The sequence below is a fragment of the Notamacropus eugenii genome, chromosome 1 (assembly GCF_028372415.1).
Source record: "Notamacropus eugenii isolate mMacEug1 chromosome 1, mMacEug1.pri_v2, whole genome shotgun sequence".
NCBI lineage: Eukaryota > Metazoa > Chordata > Mammalia > Diprotodontia > Macropodidae > Notamacropus > Notamacropus eugenii.
In genome coordinates this window covers 134,972,230-134,989,793 of record NC_092872.1, presented here as the reverse complement: position 1 = coordinate 134,989,793, position 17,564 = coordinate 134,972,230, and the positions used below count along the sequence as shown (strand labels likewise).

The following is a 17,564-nucleotide window of genomic DNA, read 5'->3' as shown; positions in this document are numbered from 1 at the left end:
TGTGGCATCCATTCCAAATAATTTTCTCTTTACCTCATATATAAATTCAAATTTAAAAAAAAACTACTCTTATGCTGTCTGTATTGAAATACATATATAATAAACTAGTACTCCTAATCTTAAATTTTAAAACACTCTTCTAGTTTAGCAAGATGATAGTCTTTCATTACCAGATACATTTGGGCCAGCACTGTGACAGCCCTGTCGAATTCTGGATTTTGTAGGTGTCTGAATGGAAGAATCTCCAAATGCTGATAAAGAGTTTGCACCACTTTTCAGTTCCAGTCCACAAAGGTCTGTCATGTTTGTTGTGGATGGGACGAATGATGGTTTGTTACGAGGTGAAGGACTTATTACTCTTCCATCCCCTTCAAAATATTTAAAAAAGTAATCATAAACTAGATAGTATAACTGATTTAAGAAATAAATGGAAAATTTGTCATAGCACATGTTCTTCATACCATCATTTAGGTTGGTTCCTCACACATTTTTATTGTTTTTCAGCCATGTACAAAGAAAAGGTGAAGAATGAATAAATGAACAAAGCACTTATTAAGCATTTACTATGGAGGCAGAGTAAACACTTAATAAGTGTTTTCCAATAATAAGTGTTTAATAAATGCTCTTTTCATTCATCGTTCACATTTTCTTTGTACACTCAGTTCTATGAATGGACAGAACTGCAATCAAGCTTAAAAAGTGAATTACATCATCCTCAATAAACATTCATTTGTTGCCCAGAGAACATATAACTTTTCTATAGCACTTTAAGGCTTCCAGTGCATTATCCTCATAGCAACACATTGAGGTAGAGAACAGAATATCATAGTGGGGTGGATGGAATTGGAGTTAGATGGAATCTCTGCCCTCATAGAGCTTTAAAATTTGCATGCAAACATGATAAATAAACATATATAAAAATAAGCAAATTGAAAAGGAAAGGCTCTCTGCATATATGAATGAATGGAAAAATCATTCATTTAGTACTTCTTATGTGCTAACACCACTCTAAGCACTGAGGATACCAATACAAACCCAAAATATCCCCTGCCCTTGTAGAGCTTACATTATGATGGGGGAAACAATATACAGAATGTCCCAAAAGCTTAAAATTGCACTAAGATTTCTGGAATATCCCATGTACATACAGGGCAATGGTGTCCAAGAAGGTGTGTTTTAAAACAAAGAATGAATAAAAAGTAAGTATCTACAAGTGAAAAAGTGAAGACTGATTCATGGATGGAAAGTTAACGGTGATTGTATGGTTTGGGAAGGGTGGAATGTTCTCCTGGAAGAAATTCCTTTGAGGTGGACTCTAAAGACTAAAAGAAGATAGAATAACAGACATGTAGGACAATCTAGACAGTATGAATCCACAGATGATATCAAGTAGACATGTCTGTTTGGAGTAGAAGATATGGATATATATGTTGTGGGAAAATTGAGAGGAAAGTTGACAATGATTCTTCTACTTAAATAACATAGTAAAAGAGAACCAAAGTACCTTATTCAGCACATATTTTTGGAAAGATGAGAGTACAACACCAAAATGGCATGAAGTTCTAGAACACGATGGGGAACCTGTGGCCTCGAGGTAACATGTGGCCCTCTTAGGTCCTCAAGTACAGCCCTTTGACTGAATCCAAATGTCTATATTTTCAGCATGTTATAGAATATGCTGAAGATATGGGTAGCATTATTATTTACAGGTCTTCCATTTGGCTATGAGAGTTAGCCCAACAGAAATTTTAATTCCTGTTTCCTGAACCATAAAACCAATGTCTTCTATATGTTACACATCAAAAATCTGGATACAGCCCTCAATAATGAAGGCTTGCACATACCCCAAGGTCTGTGACAAAAAAAAAAGGTTTTTACTAAACATTTACACATTGTAGACACATTTAGTTTACACTAAAATGTTTATAGCAGCGCTTTTTGTGGGTAACAAAGAACTGGAAACAAGGTAGATGCCCATCAATAGGGGAAATGACTAAATTGTGGTATATGAATGTAATAGAAAAATACTGCACTACAAGAAAAAATGACTATGATGAACACAGAGAGAGGCAAGGAAAGACTTACATGAACTGATGCAAAGTGAAGTAAGCAGTCAAGAAAACAACATACACATGATTAAAACAATGTAAATGGAAAGAAAAGCAACTACAAAACGAATGAAAAATGTTACAAAATTACAAAGAACAAACTTGGCCACAGGGAAGAAATATGAAAAGACAACCTCCCTCCCTGGTAGAAGGGCCACAAGTGTGGAACACTGTATATAATGTCATGCATTTATAAAATATATTTAACATATATTGATTGGTTTACTGATTTGTTCCTCTTCTTTTTTTAAAAATCTTTTTGTCATAAGGGATGGCTTTCTGGTAGTAGTCATTGGGAGGGATACAGCATACCCAGCTAGGTGATGTAAAAATGAAACGTGTCCATAAAAATCTACTTTTTAAAAATAACGAAGGCCTACAGATGAGACAGTCTACCAGAGCTGAAACACCATTCACCAAGAGATTAGGGCAAATGAGATATTATTAGAAAACCCCAAGCAGCTGTTAAGTGGTAAGCAACCACAAGCGAATCATCGAGAGAAACAGCTTAAGTCCTCAATGAAGAGTCTGAAACAACAGGCTGTAACTGCAGATGACCAGAAATCAATGCAGCCGGGCACACAAAAAGGAGTGGAAGTCAGGGTAAGACATGACAGACACACAACCAAGTATCACAGTGCACTTTCTAGAACGTGATGCCCAATCATATGTGTATCCTCTTAGCATACTAGAAAAATAATTTTCCCCATCTACTTCCTTTTCTCTCCATTCTTTCCTCTATTTTCCAAAACAAATTTTTCCCAAACTTCTCACTTTTAGCAATTAGCTTTTCATCCAAATTCCATTATTTGGAACTATGGCCATTCCCCTCCCTTCTCTCAGTCACATACTCAGAACCTAAGAACCAATGCTATCATGTATTATGAACATTTTGCTATGTCCCATTTGTGAAATCAACTCTGAACTAAATAATATCTAAAATAATCCCAGACCAAACTATTTCTGATTTATCCTTTTATTTTGTTGTTAGGAATTCTACATTTATCAAAAATTAGATTCATTCAGGGAAATATAAAACAAATCAATCTCTGGACATTGACAATACCTTGTCTGCTTGAGTAGTTTTTTTCTAGATCATGTTGCAAAAGTCGATTATGGAAAGATGAGTCTTTAGTTAGCCTGAGTTCAAACTGCAAAATATTGTTTGAGAAAAAAGATTGAGAGAAAATGTAATAATGTACATCACAAAATTAAGTATCACTGAAAACTGTCATCTTATTTATGACCATCATAATCCCTTGAAAATTCATTTTGGAAGTATGATGTAACAAAAATGAGCAGTATATTTGAATTTTCTAAAATGTGTTATCAATCAGTCATTCAATAAACAATAAACACCTATTACATACCAGGCACTGTACTAAGCACTGAGGATACAAAAACAAAAGTGCCTTTAAGGGAAACAACATGTGTAAACATACATGTGTTTATATATGTATGTGTGTACATATGAAATAAACACAAAGTAATTTTGGAGGAAAGATACTAGCAGCTGGGGGAACCAGGAAAGACTCTAGACAGTGGTGTTGGAGCTGAGCCTTGAAGGAAGGGAGGGATTCTAAGAAGCAGGAGGAAGGAGTGCCTTCCAGGTATAAAGAACAGCCAGTGCAAAGGCAGGGAGAGGGGAAATGGACTGTCACAGGTGAGGAACAACCAAAAAGTCAGGTTAAATGACAGAGTACAGGAAGGATAATAACATCTAATGAGACCGGGAAGTTAGGTGGATGACTGGTTTTGAAGGGCTTTACATGCCAAGAGTGTTTGTATTTGACCCTAGATGTAACAGAGAATCACTAGACCTTATTGAAGAGAGGAATGATGTGGTCACTTAAGGAGAACAATCTTGGTAGCAGTGTGGAGGAAGGATCAGAGGAGGGAGAGAGACAAGGCAAGAAAACCAACTACGGGGCTATCTCGTAATCTGAGGAGTCTGGAATGGTGGTGGCAGTCATACAAGAGGAGGGGAGGGGACTGATGTGAGACATGCTGTGGAAGCAGAGGTGACAAGAACTGGCAAGTGATGGGGTAAGCAGAGCGAGTGACAGTGAAGGGTTGAGGATGGCACTAAGGAAAGAAAAGAAAGCTAAGGTTAAAAAAGAAAGTGGGCTAGTTATACAGTGAAAGCAAGAAATAACCAGAGGACAAGCCATGTGTTCCAATGGTATCATCACAATGTCAAAAAAGAGTAAGGAGGGTCCCAAGCAGAAACCAAGCAAGACGAGCAGGTACAGACTGGCCTACAATCTGTGTCCCCGGAGGGAACATCCAAGCTGATGAGATCAAGTGCTTTTTACAAATCTCATTTGAGATTTCAATTGACAATAGTAATATTAAAGACACATTTCAATTAATAACAAGTATGAATATATACTTTAAAATAATTCAGTTATATATTATCAACATATTTTGCATAATGAGTTTAAATATGTTGAAGTATCGAGAGTTTAAGTGTCATAGAACTTCATATGGTACAAATATCCTTCAGAAGAGAAAAAGAATAGTTTAGGAAGAATTAAAACTATTCATGTAGTTCCTGACAACCTATTTTCATGGTAAAACAATATCCATCTAGTGATGGATATTATTATATTATTAATAAAATGATTTAGTAAATCATGCTATGGGCATCATTATTTATTAACAGAAACCAAAAACAGTTTGCCTGCCAGATTTCTAATGTGTACAGAAGTCATACAGGTCCTGCCTAAATGACAGATGGTGTCTATCTTAACCCTTGCTAAGTTCTTGGTGTCCAGCCCTGTCCTTTATCCTCTAATAAGAGGGAAGCAGTATGATGTAATAGGAAGAATACTGGATCCAGAGTTAGGAAATACCTGGGTTCAAATCCGGTTTCTTATACTAATTTATCATGTGACCCTAAATCACTTAACCTCTCTGAACCCAAGTTTCCTCATCTGTAAAATAATAAGACCTGCAATTCCTTCCTTACACAATTGTTATGAGGAAATAGCTTTCTAAAACACTAAAAGTAGTAGACACATGAGTTGTTGTTATGGGATGACAAGATATGGTGGGAAGAATCCCGCAATGAGGGTCAGAGAATCTGCTAGTTAATCCCCGTGAAACCTTGAGAGGCATCTCCACTCTGATCCTCCATGTCCACATATACAACAGAGATAATAACAGTCCTTGCATAATAAACCTCTGCGAGGCAAAGGCTTTACAAACTAGAAGGACGATGAAAATTCTTTCCCTTCCAAAATGTAAGCTGGGCCATAGAAATGAAAGATGATGTTCAACTTGGGAGGAGCAGGAGAGGGAAGAGTGAAGAAGCTGGTGTCTACTGAGGCAAGGGTTGGCAGGAAAGAAGGAAACTTTCACAGGACAGATCCAGGATCAGGAACTTTGGAGCTCCCAAGGGAACTGAGGCCTCCTCAGGGCATACAGTCTTGCTTTATCTTTGCCCTTAAGTTCATTTAAATCATTAGCTGGATTCTCCCCAATCAGATGAAACTTTGTTTGGCTGTGGTTGTTAAATACATTTTGAGTATACGGTGTGGGTATAAACAAAATAAAAGTCACTCATTCTAAAATACAGTGTGACTGAACTTGTGTAGATACACGTTAAAAGAATTCAAATCACTTCAGAGCCACGCAGAAACAGTATGGCCTAATGATTAACTATCAATTCAAATAAGAATTTGCTCAAACCTTACTTTGCTTTTCTCAGGCACTGATGATGTCTGAATAACCAGATGAAGCCCACAATTCACCTGAAAGTTGAAGATTAAACCTTCTCAAAAGTTGGCATTAAAAACATTAAAACAATGGCATACGCCCAAACATCAAAAATCAACGTTACAGTAGAAATCACTGTGCTATTCCAAACAAAGGTGCATTTTCCTAGACGCGGCGGGTGTTGCAGTGCACGCAGTACTGGGTCTGGAGGCAGAGAGACCGCTTCCTAGCTGCAGGACCCTGGACAGGTCCCTTACCTTCTGTTTACCTCGGCTTCCTCAGCCATAAAACTGGGGTACTAAGAGCACCTGCCTCACGAAGGGCGCCCAGCACACCCTTCCCCTTGGAGGTACCAAGAACTCGGCGTTCTCTGCCGACCTGAAGTCGCAGGAGCCTAGACCGGTGGGGGCGGAGGGGAACCCAGGGGATCATCCGATCCAGCCTCCTCCAGGGCTACAAACGATGCTAGCCCGAGGGACGTGCTGGCTACGGGCGGACTTTGAGGCCAGGACCCGGGTCACAGCCTAAGTGTCTACAACGGAACCCCGGGTGGGGACGGTGGCCCCTGCAGGTGTTTTCTGTGATCTTCACTGACTCAAGCTCCACAGCCTCTGTCCACGCGGGGAAGGTCCTCATAACGGTGCCCTTCGCGTCCCGCGTGTCTCCATTTACTACAAGACCCTGACCCACGGCGAACCGGCCAGGCCGCAGGGCGTCCCAGAAGTCTCGGGGCAGTTCTAATCTGCCACAGCTTAAAAGCGCACTAGGAGTTCTGGGACGCGCCGGAGAGTGACACAAAGCCCGTCCCGCTTTAGACAGGGCCCCGCCCGCACGACTCCCACTCCCGTGGGCGACCCCAGGCCCAGGTGGGAGGCAGGGTGCGGGGCAAGGCGGCGGGCCCAGCGGTTTTCACTTAACCAGACGAGGGTTTCCAAGCCGGGGCGTTTTCTGGCGGGCAGGGGGGAGGCAGAGGAAGACCCCCTCCCTCCCGTGGAAGTCAGACAATGGGGGAAGGAGGAGCCGCGGACCGAGGCAGGCAATCCCGCCCATCCCCGAGCGCCCCAAGGAGCGGCCCGCGGCCGCCAGCCGGGGAGACTCGGGGGGACCCCGGGGTGCAAAGAAGGGGGGATGGAGACCCGGCCCCAGACACGTACGTTACTCGGCGCGATCCGGCCAGGGTTGGTGCGGTATTTCCCGGGAATCATGGTCGGAGTCTTGGCTTTACCTTCGTGACAGGAGCCGCCACAGCTGAGTCGAGAAGAGGCAGAAATGGGGTCATCTCCCTGGCAACCCCTCCGTGGTTGCCATGGTAACCGGCGACTTCCGGTACGGGCCTCCTCGCCGGGTCGAGGACGGCGGTGTCCGCGCTAGGCCGGCGGGGCTGGCGCTAGCCCGCTTCCTGCCTCGCCTTCCTTCTCAGCCGCTCGGCTTCCCGGATTTCCCAAGTCCAGAGAAGGAGGTGTGCGGCGGCGGAGCGGAGCGGCGGGCTCCTCGGTCGCTATGGCAACCCCGACTTCCGGTCCGCTAGTCATTTGGGCCCGACGCGTCGCTCCCGAAGTGGCCCGCGCCAAATTCGTATTCCGCTGCGTTCCTCCTCCCGTCCAAACGGGAAGGCCGGAGGTGGAAGGGGAGACCGAGAGCCTCGGCCCCGCCCGCGCCCTCCCGGGCCCGGCGGCGACATTTCAGTCAGCCCGGAGTCGGGGGAAAGGAGCCGGGCCTCGGAGACCGCGGGGGCGGCCGGCCGGCGGGCGGGCGGGCGGGCTCCCCGCCATGCCGGCCCGCTGCGTGGCCGCCCACTGCGGCAACACCACCAAGTCGGGCAAGTCCCTGTTCCGCTTCCCCAAGGACCGCTCGGTGCGGCTGCTGTGGGACCGCTTCGTGCGGGGCCGCCGCGCCGACTGGTACGGGGGCAACGACCGCTCGGTCATCTGCTCCGACCACTTCGCCCCCTGCTGCTTCGACGTGTCCTCCGTCATCCAGAAGAACCTGCGCTTCTCGCAGCGCCTGCGGCTGGTGGCGGGCGCCGTGCCCACCCTGCACCGGGCGCCGGCCCTGCCCGCCGAGGGGCCCCCGGAGGCGGAGGGGCCCGGGGAGGCCCGGCCGGCCGCTCTGCGGCTGGACGACCCCGCGCCCGCCAGGAAGGTAAGGGGCCGGGAGGAGACCGGTCCTCCGTGCTCCCCTGGCAGGGCCAGGGTCAGCCAGGGCCAGGGCCAGAGCCAGAGCCAGCCAGGGCCAGGGCCAGAGCCAGGCAGGGCCAGGGCCAGAGCTAGCCAGGGCCAGGGCCAGGGCCAGGGCCAGAGCCAACCAGGGCCAAGGGCAGCCGGGGCCAGGGCCAGAGCCAGAGCCAGGGCCAGCCAGGGCAGGACGACGGGGCCGGGCTTCGGGGTGCTGAAATGGCAGCGGGTGAGCGCAGCCAAGCACTTCGGGGCAGCTGGGGCACCCCGGGCATGGACAGGACGTGGGGATGGTGGCTAGGTGTTCAAGTGCCTGTAGTGCCAGGCGTGGAGTCGGGAAACTCTTCTTCCTGATTTCAGAGCAGGGCTCAGACCCTGGGCAAGTCACTTAACCCTGTTTGCCTCAGTTTCCTCATCTGTACAATGATCTGGAGAGGGAAATGGCAGACTGCTCCAGTATCTGCCAAGAAAGCCCCAAATGGGGTCCTGGAGAGGGAGTCGGCCACGACGGTTACCCACAGACACACCACCGGTGGGTGCCTCAGGTCAACCCGACACTCCTTCCCCAAGCACTGCCAGCAGCTTTGAGACTTCCTCAGGTTTGAAAGACTAATCAAGCTCATTGAGGTTTGGTGTGTTTATCAGATGATAAAGTGACGTGGTTGTTCTCTGAAGTCTTACAGCACTTAGAATCTATTTTTCTATTATTTATAATTGTATACATCCACATCTCCCCAAATGTACTGGCAGCTCCCTAAAATTCGGGACTGTGTCTTATCAGTTCTTTGACACTTAGCACACAATACTGTGTAAGTAGTAAACATTTAATAAACGTTGGATGAATTTCATTTACTCAAATTGGCAGTATCATTACATATGAAAACAGTATTATAAAAGGTGAGTAGGTTCCAAGACTAGCCCACAAAAACTTAACCCACCCAACTCAGTGTGACTGAGCAGTGACTTTATATAGTTCAGTGCTGTTACTATTAACAAAGCTATCTCCTGTCTCCCTCTTCATGGCACTCACTTCTTGCCCTTAGTTTTTTCCTACCTGTCTTAGGGCTCCTTTGCTGTATCATCATCCATGTCCCACCCCAAACTGTGAGTTCGCCTGTAAGCTGTCTTGGGCTCTTCTTCTGTGCATTTTCTCCTTTGGAAATCTCATCAGTTCCCATGAGTCTTATTGCCGTCAATAGGCCGATAACTTTTGGATTCATATATCCAGCCCTGGTCTTTTCAAACTAAATGTTCCCTAGACATCTTGACTTCAAGAACTGCAAAATAGAATTCATTATCTTTCCTCCCACCCCTTTTCTAGACTGCCCTATTTCTATGAAGGGCATCACCATCCTTCCAGTTTCCCAGGTTGGCAGCCTTGGAGCTGTCCTCATCTCCTCATTCTTCCTTGCCCCAAATAGCCAGTCAGTTGCCGAGTCTTGTAAATCATCCTCCCACAACATCTTTCCCTTTCTTTCTATACACACCACAACAACCTCAGCACTTCTTGCCCTGGACTATTGCAGTATCCTCTTAACAAGTCAATCTACCTCTAATTTCTCTTCTCTCCAGGCCATCCACAGTACTGTCAAAATTATATTCCTAAAGCATAAGTCTGATCATACCATTAAAGGACATACATATATTAAACTCCAATGACCCCCTATCACCTCTAGGACAAGATACAAACTCTTCTATTTGACTTTGTGCCCTGCACAACCTGAACCTATCTTACCTTTCCAACCTCATTACAGTAATAATGGCTTTTTACAGTCTAGCCAAACTGGCCTGCTGGCTGTTCCTCATACAAAGCACTTTCTTATCTCTTTTCCTTTGCTCATACTGTCTATCCCTCATACTTAACATCAGCTTCTCACTGCCTCCAAACACCAAATCTTTCCTGGCACCGTTTCCCCCCAGAAAAGTTACCTTGTATTTTGTATGTATTTACATGTAAATACTGTCTCCTATAGAATATAAGATCCTTGAAGCCAGAAATGTTCATTTTTTTGGTATTCCTAAGAAGTGCTCAGTACAGAGTAAGTATTAATAAATGCTTATTGGTTGATTAATGATTTGGGTAGTTTCTTTGTAAAAAAAAAAAAATGCATTCTGTATCTCTCCATAAGATGGGACCACAGTAGCTGAATAACATGTATACCCTTCAACCAGACCAATTTCCTGTTCTTAGCAAAAAAGGAACTATTTGGCATTGGTTTTCCCAGGAATCCCACTGTAGTGGCCACTGGATATTTAGTACTCGTCCAAAAGATAATGGGTTTCTCCCTCTTCAGAATTCTAGGGGTGCCCATCTTTGTTACTATTCATTTGTTTGTTTGAAGAGTCAAGAAATGTAAATAATTAACTCTTTTCCCTTTACCTATAAATTTGTTCAGGACTTATTCATCCAAAAAAAAAAATCTTTGAACCTTGCTAAGGACCCTCAAGCTACTCTTTTACCTCTGTCCTCCCTTTCATCACCACAGTTTTCCAAAAAAGTAGTCTACACAAACAACTGTACAGCCTACTTATTCCTCCTTTTCAGGCTGGCTCCTTTTCCCACCACTATAGTAAAACTATTTTCTCAAATGATTCTCTAATGGCCAAATCCAGTAGTCTTTTCCCATAGTTCATCTTTAACCTTTCTGTTGCATTTTACACTTGACTGTCCTTGAAATTACACTACTTCTCACTACAGCACCATAGCATTAGAATATTTTGGAAATTTGTAAAAATAGATTGGACTATAAGTCCCATCTCTAAATCTGTAATCTTATGAAATTCCTCCTTTGACTGCTCTCTCCCTGTTCACATCCTTCTTATCTTACAAAGCCCATAGCATATGCCACTTTCTTCATGACACCTTCTCTGATGTCCCCATCTGCAGTGATCTCTTAGGTCACATATCACATATTACTTTGTATCAATTGTTTGTGTACATATCATTTCTTATTATGTTGTGGGCACAGACCATGTCTTTTTCCCCTTTGTGTCCACCAATAGAATTTAATGCAATGTGCTATATGTAGTACAAAAGGACCTAGTGATGAATGGGTGATGAATATGGTCCTTTTTGGCTAATGTAAGTAGAGGAGCTGAAAATTCAGATTTCATAACTGCTACTTAAAACATATACTTGACCAAGAAAATCATTGAAGTAAGTTTTATATCATATTTTTAGACGTATCTGTTCTGTGTAACTCTCCTACTAGTCGAACAATGAGTTTTAAATTTTCTTTTCATTGACGCTTCCTCAGTTTTGCCTTATTTCAAAAGTTTATTTTCTTAGAACCACAATGACTTAAAACTAAAAGGAACTTTAAGAATCATCTAGTGTATTCTTCCCACCCCACCCCCATGCAGATCATACTTTGCACCTTAACGTAATAAATGACAATGCTGCATAGTTCAGCAATATCTCCTATCAAAACTCTCTCCTAGTTCTAAAGTACTTCAGTGTTATTCTGGAACACTTCTGTGTATGCAGTTGTTGGACACAGATCTTAAACGGTAATTATAACATTACAGTTATAATGCTGTACTTTATCATCCTTTTAAAAAAAAGTAAACAACTCTTTACTACCTATTCCTTAAATAAAACTATTTATTCCTAGGGTGGATATTGGGGAACTACTGAGTACTTTGGTAAAAAGAATTTTCTTGAAAGCAAAAAAGGTTCCTCAGTTCAACTAATGTTTAGTTCAGGAAACATCTAAATATTGACTGTCTGCAAGTAATAGAGTCTCCTCCCCAGTCCTTTAGATGAAAAGTATCTTAGATTGCATTTCCCCTGGAACAATTGTGAGTGAATTTTCATCCAGTTATAATTAGGTTTTCAGGTGATTTTTAAAGTCCTCTCTACCTTTCCTTTAGAATGTATATTTTTAATTCTTTTATTCTACAGAAGACCTTAGCCTCCAAGAGCTTTGATTCAATCTAACTAGAGTGTAGTCAGTATATACAAGGGTTTAGAAGCCCCAAATTAGGTAAGATTTATCTAGATTTACAGGATCAGATTTTATCCTGAAATTGAAGCTAATAAGCGACATAAAATATAAATGAACCAACTGCAAAAATAAAGTTTCCTAAGGTCATTTGTGAATATTAATGAGAGTAGGTCATCTATCCTCACAGAACCTTCTCAAAGAGACACCATTACAAAAGGTAACTCCTGTAAAATGAAATTATCATAAGGAGACTGAATGGGATATTGGAATAAGCACTGGACTGGGTTGTCAGGCCTTGCAGCTAACAAGCTAACTGACCTCAGACAAATCACTTCTTCCTGGGGCTCATTTTTTATCTGCAAAATGGGCAGGTTGACCTATGATGTATTAGGTAATCAATCTACAGCTATAAAACAGCATAATCTTAAATAATTGTAGCATGTCGACCATGAGGTAGTGTAACAAAAGAGTAGTGCCCTAAAAATCTAGAAAAAAAAGAGCCAAAAGGTAAGAATTTGCCCCTGTCTTCAGCACTAATCAGGGGTGAGAATAGCCAGCACAAGAGACCTTTCAGTCACCTCCACATAGCAAGGATGATAGCCTCCCAGCGTGTAAGAACAAAGGAACTAACATTTATTAAGCACCTACTCTGTACCAGGTACTGTCCTAAACCCTCTACAAATACGATTTCATTTGATCCTCATACAGTTAAGGAAACTGAGACGCACAGAATTTAAGTGACTTGCCCAGGGTCACAAAGCTAGTACATGTCTAAGGCTGAGTTTGGACTCAGTCAAGAAGACTCCAGGCCCAGCATCACCTAGCTGCCTCTGATAATCCTCTTCTACGAAAAGACAAATCCCTTAAAATCTTCTGTTCTCGCCCATTGGAAGAGATACGATAGTTGGTACGTGTGGGATGAGGCAGATATTTTCCATGACCAATATGTTCATTTGCCTTGTCTGCATTTTGTTATAAAGGTGGGTGCTATGTGGCATGGCAGGAGGAGCAGAGGAAGGGACATCCAGTCTGTGCTCACCAGTTAGTTTAACTTTGCAAGCAGACTTTCTCATTGTACATTAATAACATGGCACTCTGGTTTACAAATCAATCTCATTAATTTGATTAAGAACAATCCATTCCACATAGCCTGACCACCCCTGGCTAAACTTAATGAAATTGAGTTGCTGAATCTGTAGGGCTGAAAACCAGACTACTAGAAACATGGTGGGTCCCACCAAAGTACTGCTGTTCCGTGAGGCTCAGACTGAGCAACTATCTAGCCTCTATTTAATATCATCCTTCAGCCAAAATGGAAAAATGAGAGAAAGAAACAAATGAAAGCGATAAGTAACACTGTGGTCAATGTGTGATTAAGTGCCCAAATGAATCATACTGAGTAACTGCAGTAGAGGTCAAAGTAAAACTGAGCTGGAGCAGTTGGGGATGGTCTCATGAATCAGGGGGAACTTTCCGACTTGAAAGGATGAATAGAGGGGTAAAGGACATTGTTAGTAGAAACTAGAGAATAGTGTAACCAGAGACTTGCAGTAGAGAATAATCATAATGTCCTTAGGGCCTGAAGATGTCTGACCTGGTAAGACTTTGTATTGAGGATTAGTAGGAAGGAAAGTTAAATAAGTAGGAGTGGGAACAAATTTGAATTCCTAAGAGTTACCATATGCTTTAAGCTTTGGTAAGAATCCTAAGTAATCAATAGTTGTGATCCATGATTGATTCCAGCCAGTGGATTGCTTTAGAAATTTTACTGAGATATAAATTTTATAATATAAAATATATATATGTATAATATATATGTAAAATATAATATAACCTAAACTGAAGCAGTCTAGGTGTTTGTAAATGACTTTTTCCCAGGTTGCAAAATATGTCATTTGAGCCAGAATTTTTTAAATTATATATTTAAGGAAAATATATCTTGATTTGGTTCAAGTATTTTAGTTTCTAATATTGGCCATATTTAACTCAGTTTTGCCCAGAAAGTGTAGCAATTTATGGTGCAATAATAATAAAAAACTAAGATCTTATTATTTTACTGTTTCCAAATGCAGAGAGGTAAAATGAGTGAGCAGATGTATTTATTGTTGACATGTATCTATAAGATTTCTCTAATTTATATTTTCAGATTACATATGAATATGAAGCTACCCAGACACAAGTAGATGTTGATCAGCAATCTAATGATGCCACTTCGGTGCCTCCTTATTGTGAAGAAGGCTTAGTGTCTATAGATGTTGATGTTCATGCACTTAAGACGCATAAAAGTACACAAATTTCTCTGAAAAGGCCCCCTCATCGTAGTTTGGGTATGTTTAGGCAGTTTCGTTGTGTTGACACTTAATGTGAGAGCTGTTTTAAAAGTATAATCCATTTACCATGTGCTGGTGTCTGTTCTCTTCCAGGTGTTCAGGCCAAAGTAAAAATACCAAATAAACAGCTATGTGATGCAGCTACTCAAACAGATGAATTGTGGTCTGTTCGGAGAACTTCTTCCCTGTTTGGCATTTACTCCAGTGATTCTGAAACAGATACTGACTGGGATAACAAGAGAGAACAAAGTGATTTATCTTACATAGCTGTGCAGGTGAAAAAAGAAACATAGTGAATGCGGACTTCATCCAGTCATTCAATGTAGTATAGATTTTAACCTTGACTAGTATATAATTACTTCTTTGATCTAGTAATTCTGTTATATCTTCATGAAAATTTTATATTTCATCATCAACAAGCCTTGTTTTAAGTGAGACAAAAATTTTCCAACATTCAGAGCTACTGGAAATGCCTCTGACAGCCTTTTTCTTCACCCTATATCCTTTTTTTTAAGAAAATTAGCAAGCCCATTTTTAAGTAATTTAAGATTTCCAGAGGCAAATCAAGCATCCACCACTTAAGAATATCATTATTCTTCAAACTACTTTAAAACTATAAAACAACAACAAAATGAGTACGGGGGAAGATAAATAATAGTAAATGATTAGGGTAAGAGTAGGCTATTTGTGTTTAAATGGTTACCTTAATTTGATGACTTGTATTTTATTTAGTTCTAATACCATTAGAATTATCACTCCACACCTGTGGGAATTTGTAGTGAAAACTTTGTGTCAGAAAATTTTCTGTGGATAATGGCATAATTGTTGGTTGGATTTGATTTACTTAAACTATCTTGTGAGTCAGATTAATTTACCTCAATTTACAGTCCCAAATTATTTCAATTTCTATTAATATAGAAATCGTTAAAGTCAAATAATGTTAAACTTCATTCCCGGAAGAGTTTCAAACATCTGGCCTTTTATGGCCTAGTTTTTCTCTCATCAATAATACCATTTTTACTTTTTATTCTAATAAATTAAATGTTGGGGAAGAAAGTATGTGCAAATTAACTTGCATCATCAACTAGGGAAATTCCTGTGGCAAGATCATTCAAATGGCCATTCCGTTGCTGTGCTTTCTGGAGAAATTTATTTTATATGATATAATTTTTTTTTGAGAACAATGGAAAGAAGCTTCCACTTTATATCTCTTGTGTACTGTTGGTTCTGTGCAGAGGGACTGCACATATTTTATCTCCAAAGGTATAAATAATAAAAGGATTTTTTTTGAAGTTCATTTCAATTCTGACTTAACTTGATCAGTATAGTTTTTTAAAAAATAAAATATAAAACTAATATTGTGTAATATCTGGTGGTGAAAATTGGAAACCAGAACAAAGATTGTAAAAATAAGTAGCATTCCTGTTTACTCCATCTTAAACTTATGTCCTGACTGGTCATTTTGTTTAAAAAAAAATAAGCCAAGCTTGATGCCAAGGGAGTTTCTAATAACATCTGATCCCCATGCGTCTGAATAACAGACGCATTTATATGGTGCTTTAAAGTTTATGAAAGGCTTGCATATATTCTCACATTTGAGTCTCACAACAGTCCTATTAAAAAGATTCTGTAGTTATTATCTCTATTTTACAGATGAAGAAACTGCAGCTCCAAAAGGTTGCCTGACTTCCCTGTGGTCCTTAAACCAGTGTAAGAGATAGAACTGAACCCACAGTTTCCTTATCCCAAGTCAAGCACTCTGCCCACTATGCTAGTTCCAGAAGACAGCATTTTTCCTCTAACTGCAGGAATCAATCCTAAATCTAATGCAATAATATGGTAGAAGTGTAACTTTTCCATTTCTCACTGGCATAACTCAGCACTTTTTTTGTGTTACTATGATCAAATCAGATTTTTTTTTCACTTATCTAATCTGTATTCCATCAATATGATTGACAACTCAGATATGGTTGATTAATTGACTAATAGGTTCTTTAATAAGTTTTGGTGTGCATCACTGAAATTAAATGTCATAAAAATTATAAGGTAAGCATCTCACATTCCACGTTATATACTTGTCTTCTCAAGTGCATATGTACTATAATACATTACATAAATGTGTGCCTATGTTAGCCCTTATTTTTACTTGCCAGAGCTGATCTTAATAAGAAAAGATTGTAATATGGAGAATGTCGAATCAGTCAGCTAAGTATTTATTAAGCATCTCCTAGGTGCTAGGCACAGGGAACATGAATCACAAAGAATGAAACAATTCCTACTAGCACTGAGTTTATATTCTAATGGAGAAAACAGCTTGAGCTATTAAAATTTAAACTGCTCTAAGACATTTGCCACACCCTGTATATATAGCATAAAAGTAAAGCTAATAAGTACAAACATACGGAGTCATTAAATACCTTTGGACAGCAAGGAGATCAAATCATTCAATATTTAAGGAAATTAATTCACATTCATTGTAAGGTCAAATGCTTTGCTCAGACACAAAATTAAATAGAATTGTAGCAACAATGAAATGACAGGACTCATTGGAAAAGACCATGATTTGGGGAAAGATTGAAGGCAAAAGGAGAAGAGGATGGTATGAAGTGGGGATAGATAGTGTTATAGAAGCAACAAACATGAACTTAGATTTTGGGAGATAGTAGAGAATAGAAGGGCCTGTTGGGCTGTGGTTCATAGGGTCACAAAGTGTTGGACAGAACTGAACATTATTTAACTGAAATTAAATACAAGGTAGTTTCTGAGGAAAGGCTATAGTAGTTGAGAATATCAGAAAGGGCTTCATGCAAAAGATATGCTTGAGCTTCATCTTTAAAAAAAGAGACTTGGAGGCAGAGGTAAAGAAAGAATACAGTCCAGGGATATGGAAGTACCTTTTCAAAGGTGTAGTGGTAGGAGATTATAATATGTAAGTAACAGAGAGAAAGCCTGGGTCTCAGAATGTGAAAATTACCCTTCCATATTTTCCTTCCACCAGGTCTTATTCTTGTCTGTTATTCTATATACTTAAGAAAACTATATCTACTTTGTCATACATTTTCAAATCAGTTGAATGGTGGGATATAATGATGTATTGTGGAGGAGATACACGAATATCTTCAGTCAAAACATATTTCTCCTAATTCTTAGCTATTCTGTTAAAATAATTTAGGATTCCATTAAAATAATGTAGATAACATAGTGCAGTACTATGTGTATGTACTGTGCAGTACATAGTGTAGTATTGATGCTACATGTGAAGTTGGAAAACCTGGATTTGGATTC

At 40.8% G+C, this 17,564-nt stretch overlaps 2 protein-coding genes across 7 annotated transcripts in view; one reads left to right on the top strand and one right to left on the bottom strand.

Moving 5' to 3' along the window:
* Positions 1–7,333, bottom strand: part of LRRC49 (leucine rich repeat containing 49) — a 203,352-nt gene extending 196,019 nt beyond the window's left edge. Inside the window, exons 1-4 of one of the 6 annotated variants that reach the window (XM_072615507.1) lie at positions 6,983–7,333; positions 5,807–5,863; positions 3,175–3,259; positions 171–368 (exon numbers count right to left, since the gene is read on the bottom strand). In XM_072615507.1, coding sequence (XP_072471608.1) covers positions 171–368; positions 3,175–3,259; positions 5,807–5,863; positions 6,983–7,033 — 391 coding nt within the window. In that variant the 5' untranslated portion in view covers positions 7,034–7,333. The remainder of the gene's footprint in view (positions 1–170; positions 369–3,174; positions 3,260–5,806; positions 5,864–6,982) is intronic. The other 5 variants (XM_072615501.1, XM_072615521.1, XM_072615517.1 and 2 more) reach the window with 5 other exon arrangements.
* Positions 7,250–14,827, top strand: THAP10 (THAP domain containing 10). Its single transcript, XM_072615549.1, has 3 exons — positions 7,250–7,970; positions 14,096–14,276; positions 14,373–14,827. Exons 1-3 carry the CDS (start codon positions 7,329–7,331, stop codon positions 14,570–14,572), a joined length of 1,023 nt encoding a protein of 340 aa, XP_072471650.1. The 5' UTR covers positions 7,250–7,328; the 3' UTR covers positions 14,573–14,827.
* Positions 14,828–17,564: the final 2,737 nt, after the last annotated feature.

Coding starts and splice junctions, on each gene's coding strand:
- THAP10 (XM_072615549.1), top strand. CDS start 7,329: ATGGCAACCCCGACTTCCGGTCCGCTAGTCATTTGGGCCCGACGCGTC. Junction 7,971..14,095: donor ACCCCGCGCCCGCCAGGAAG/GTAAGGGGCCGG, acceptor TTATATTTTCAG/ATTACATATGAATATGAAGC. Junction 14,277..14,372: donor GCCCCCTCATCGTAGTTTGG/GTATGTTTAGGC, acceptor GTTCTCTTCCAG/GTGTTCAGGCCAAAGTAAAA.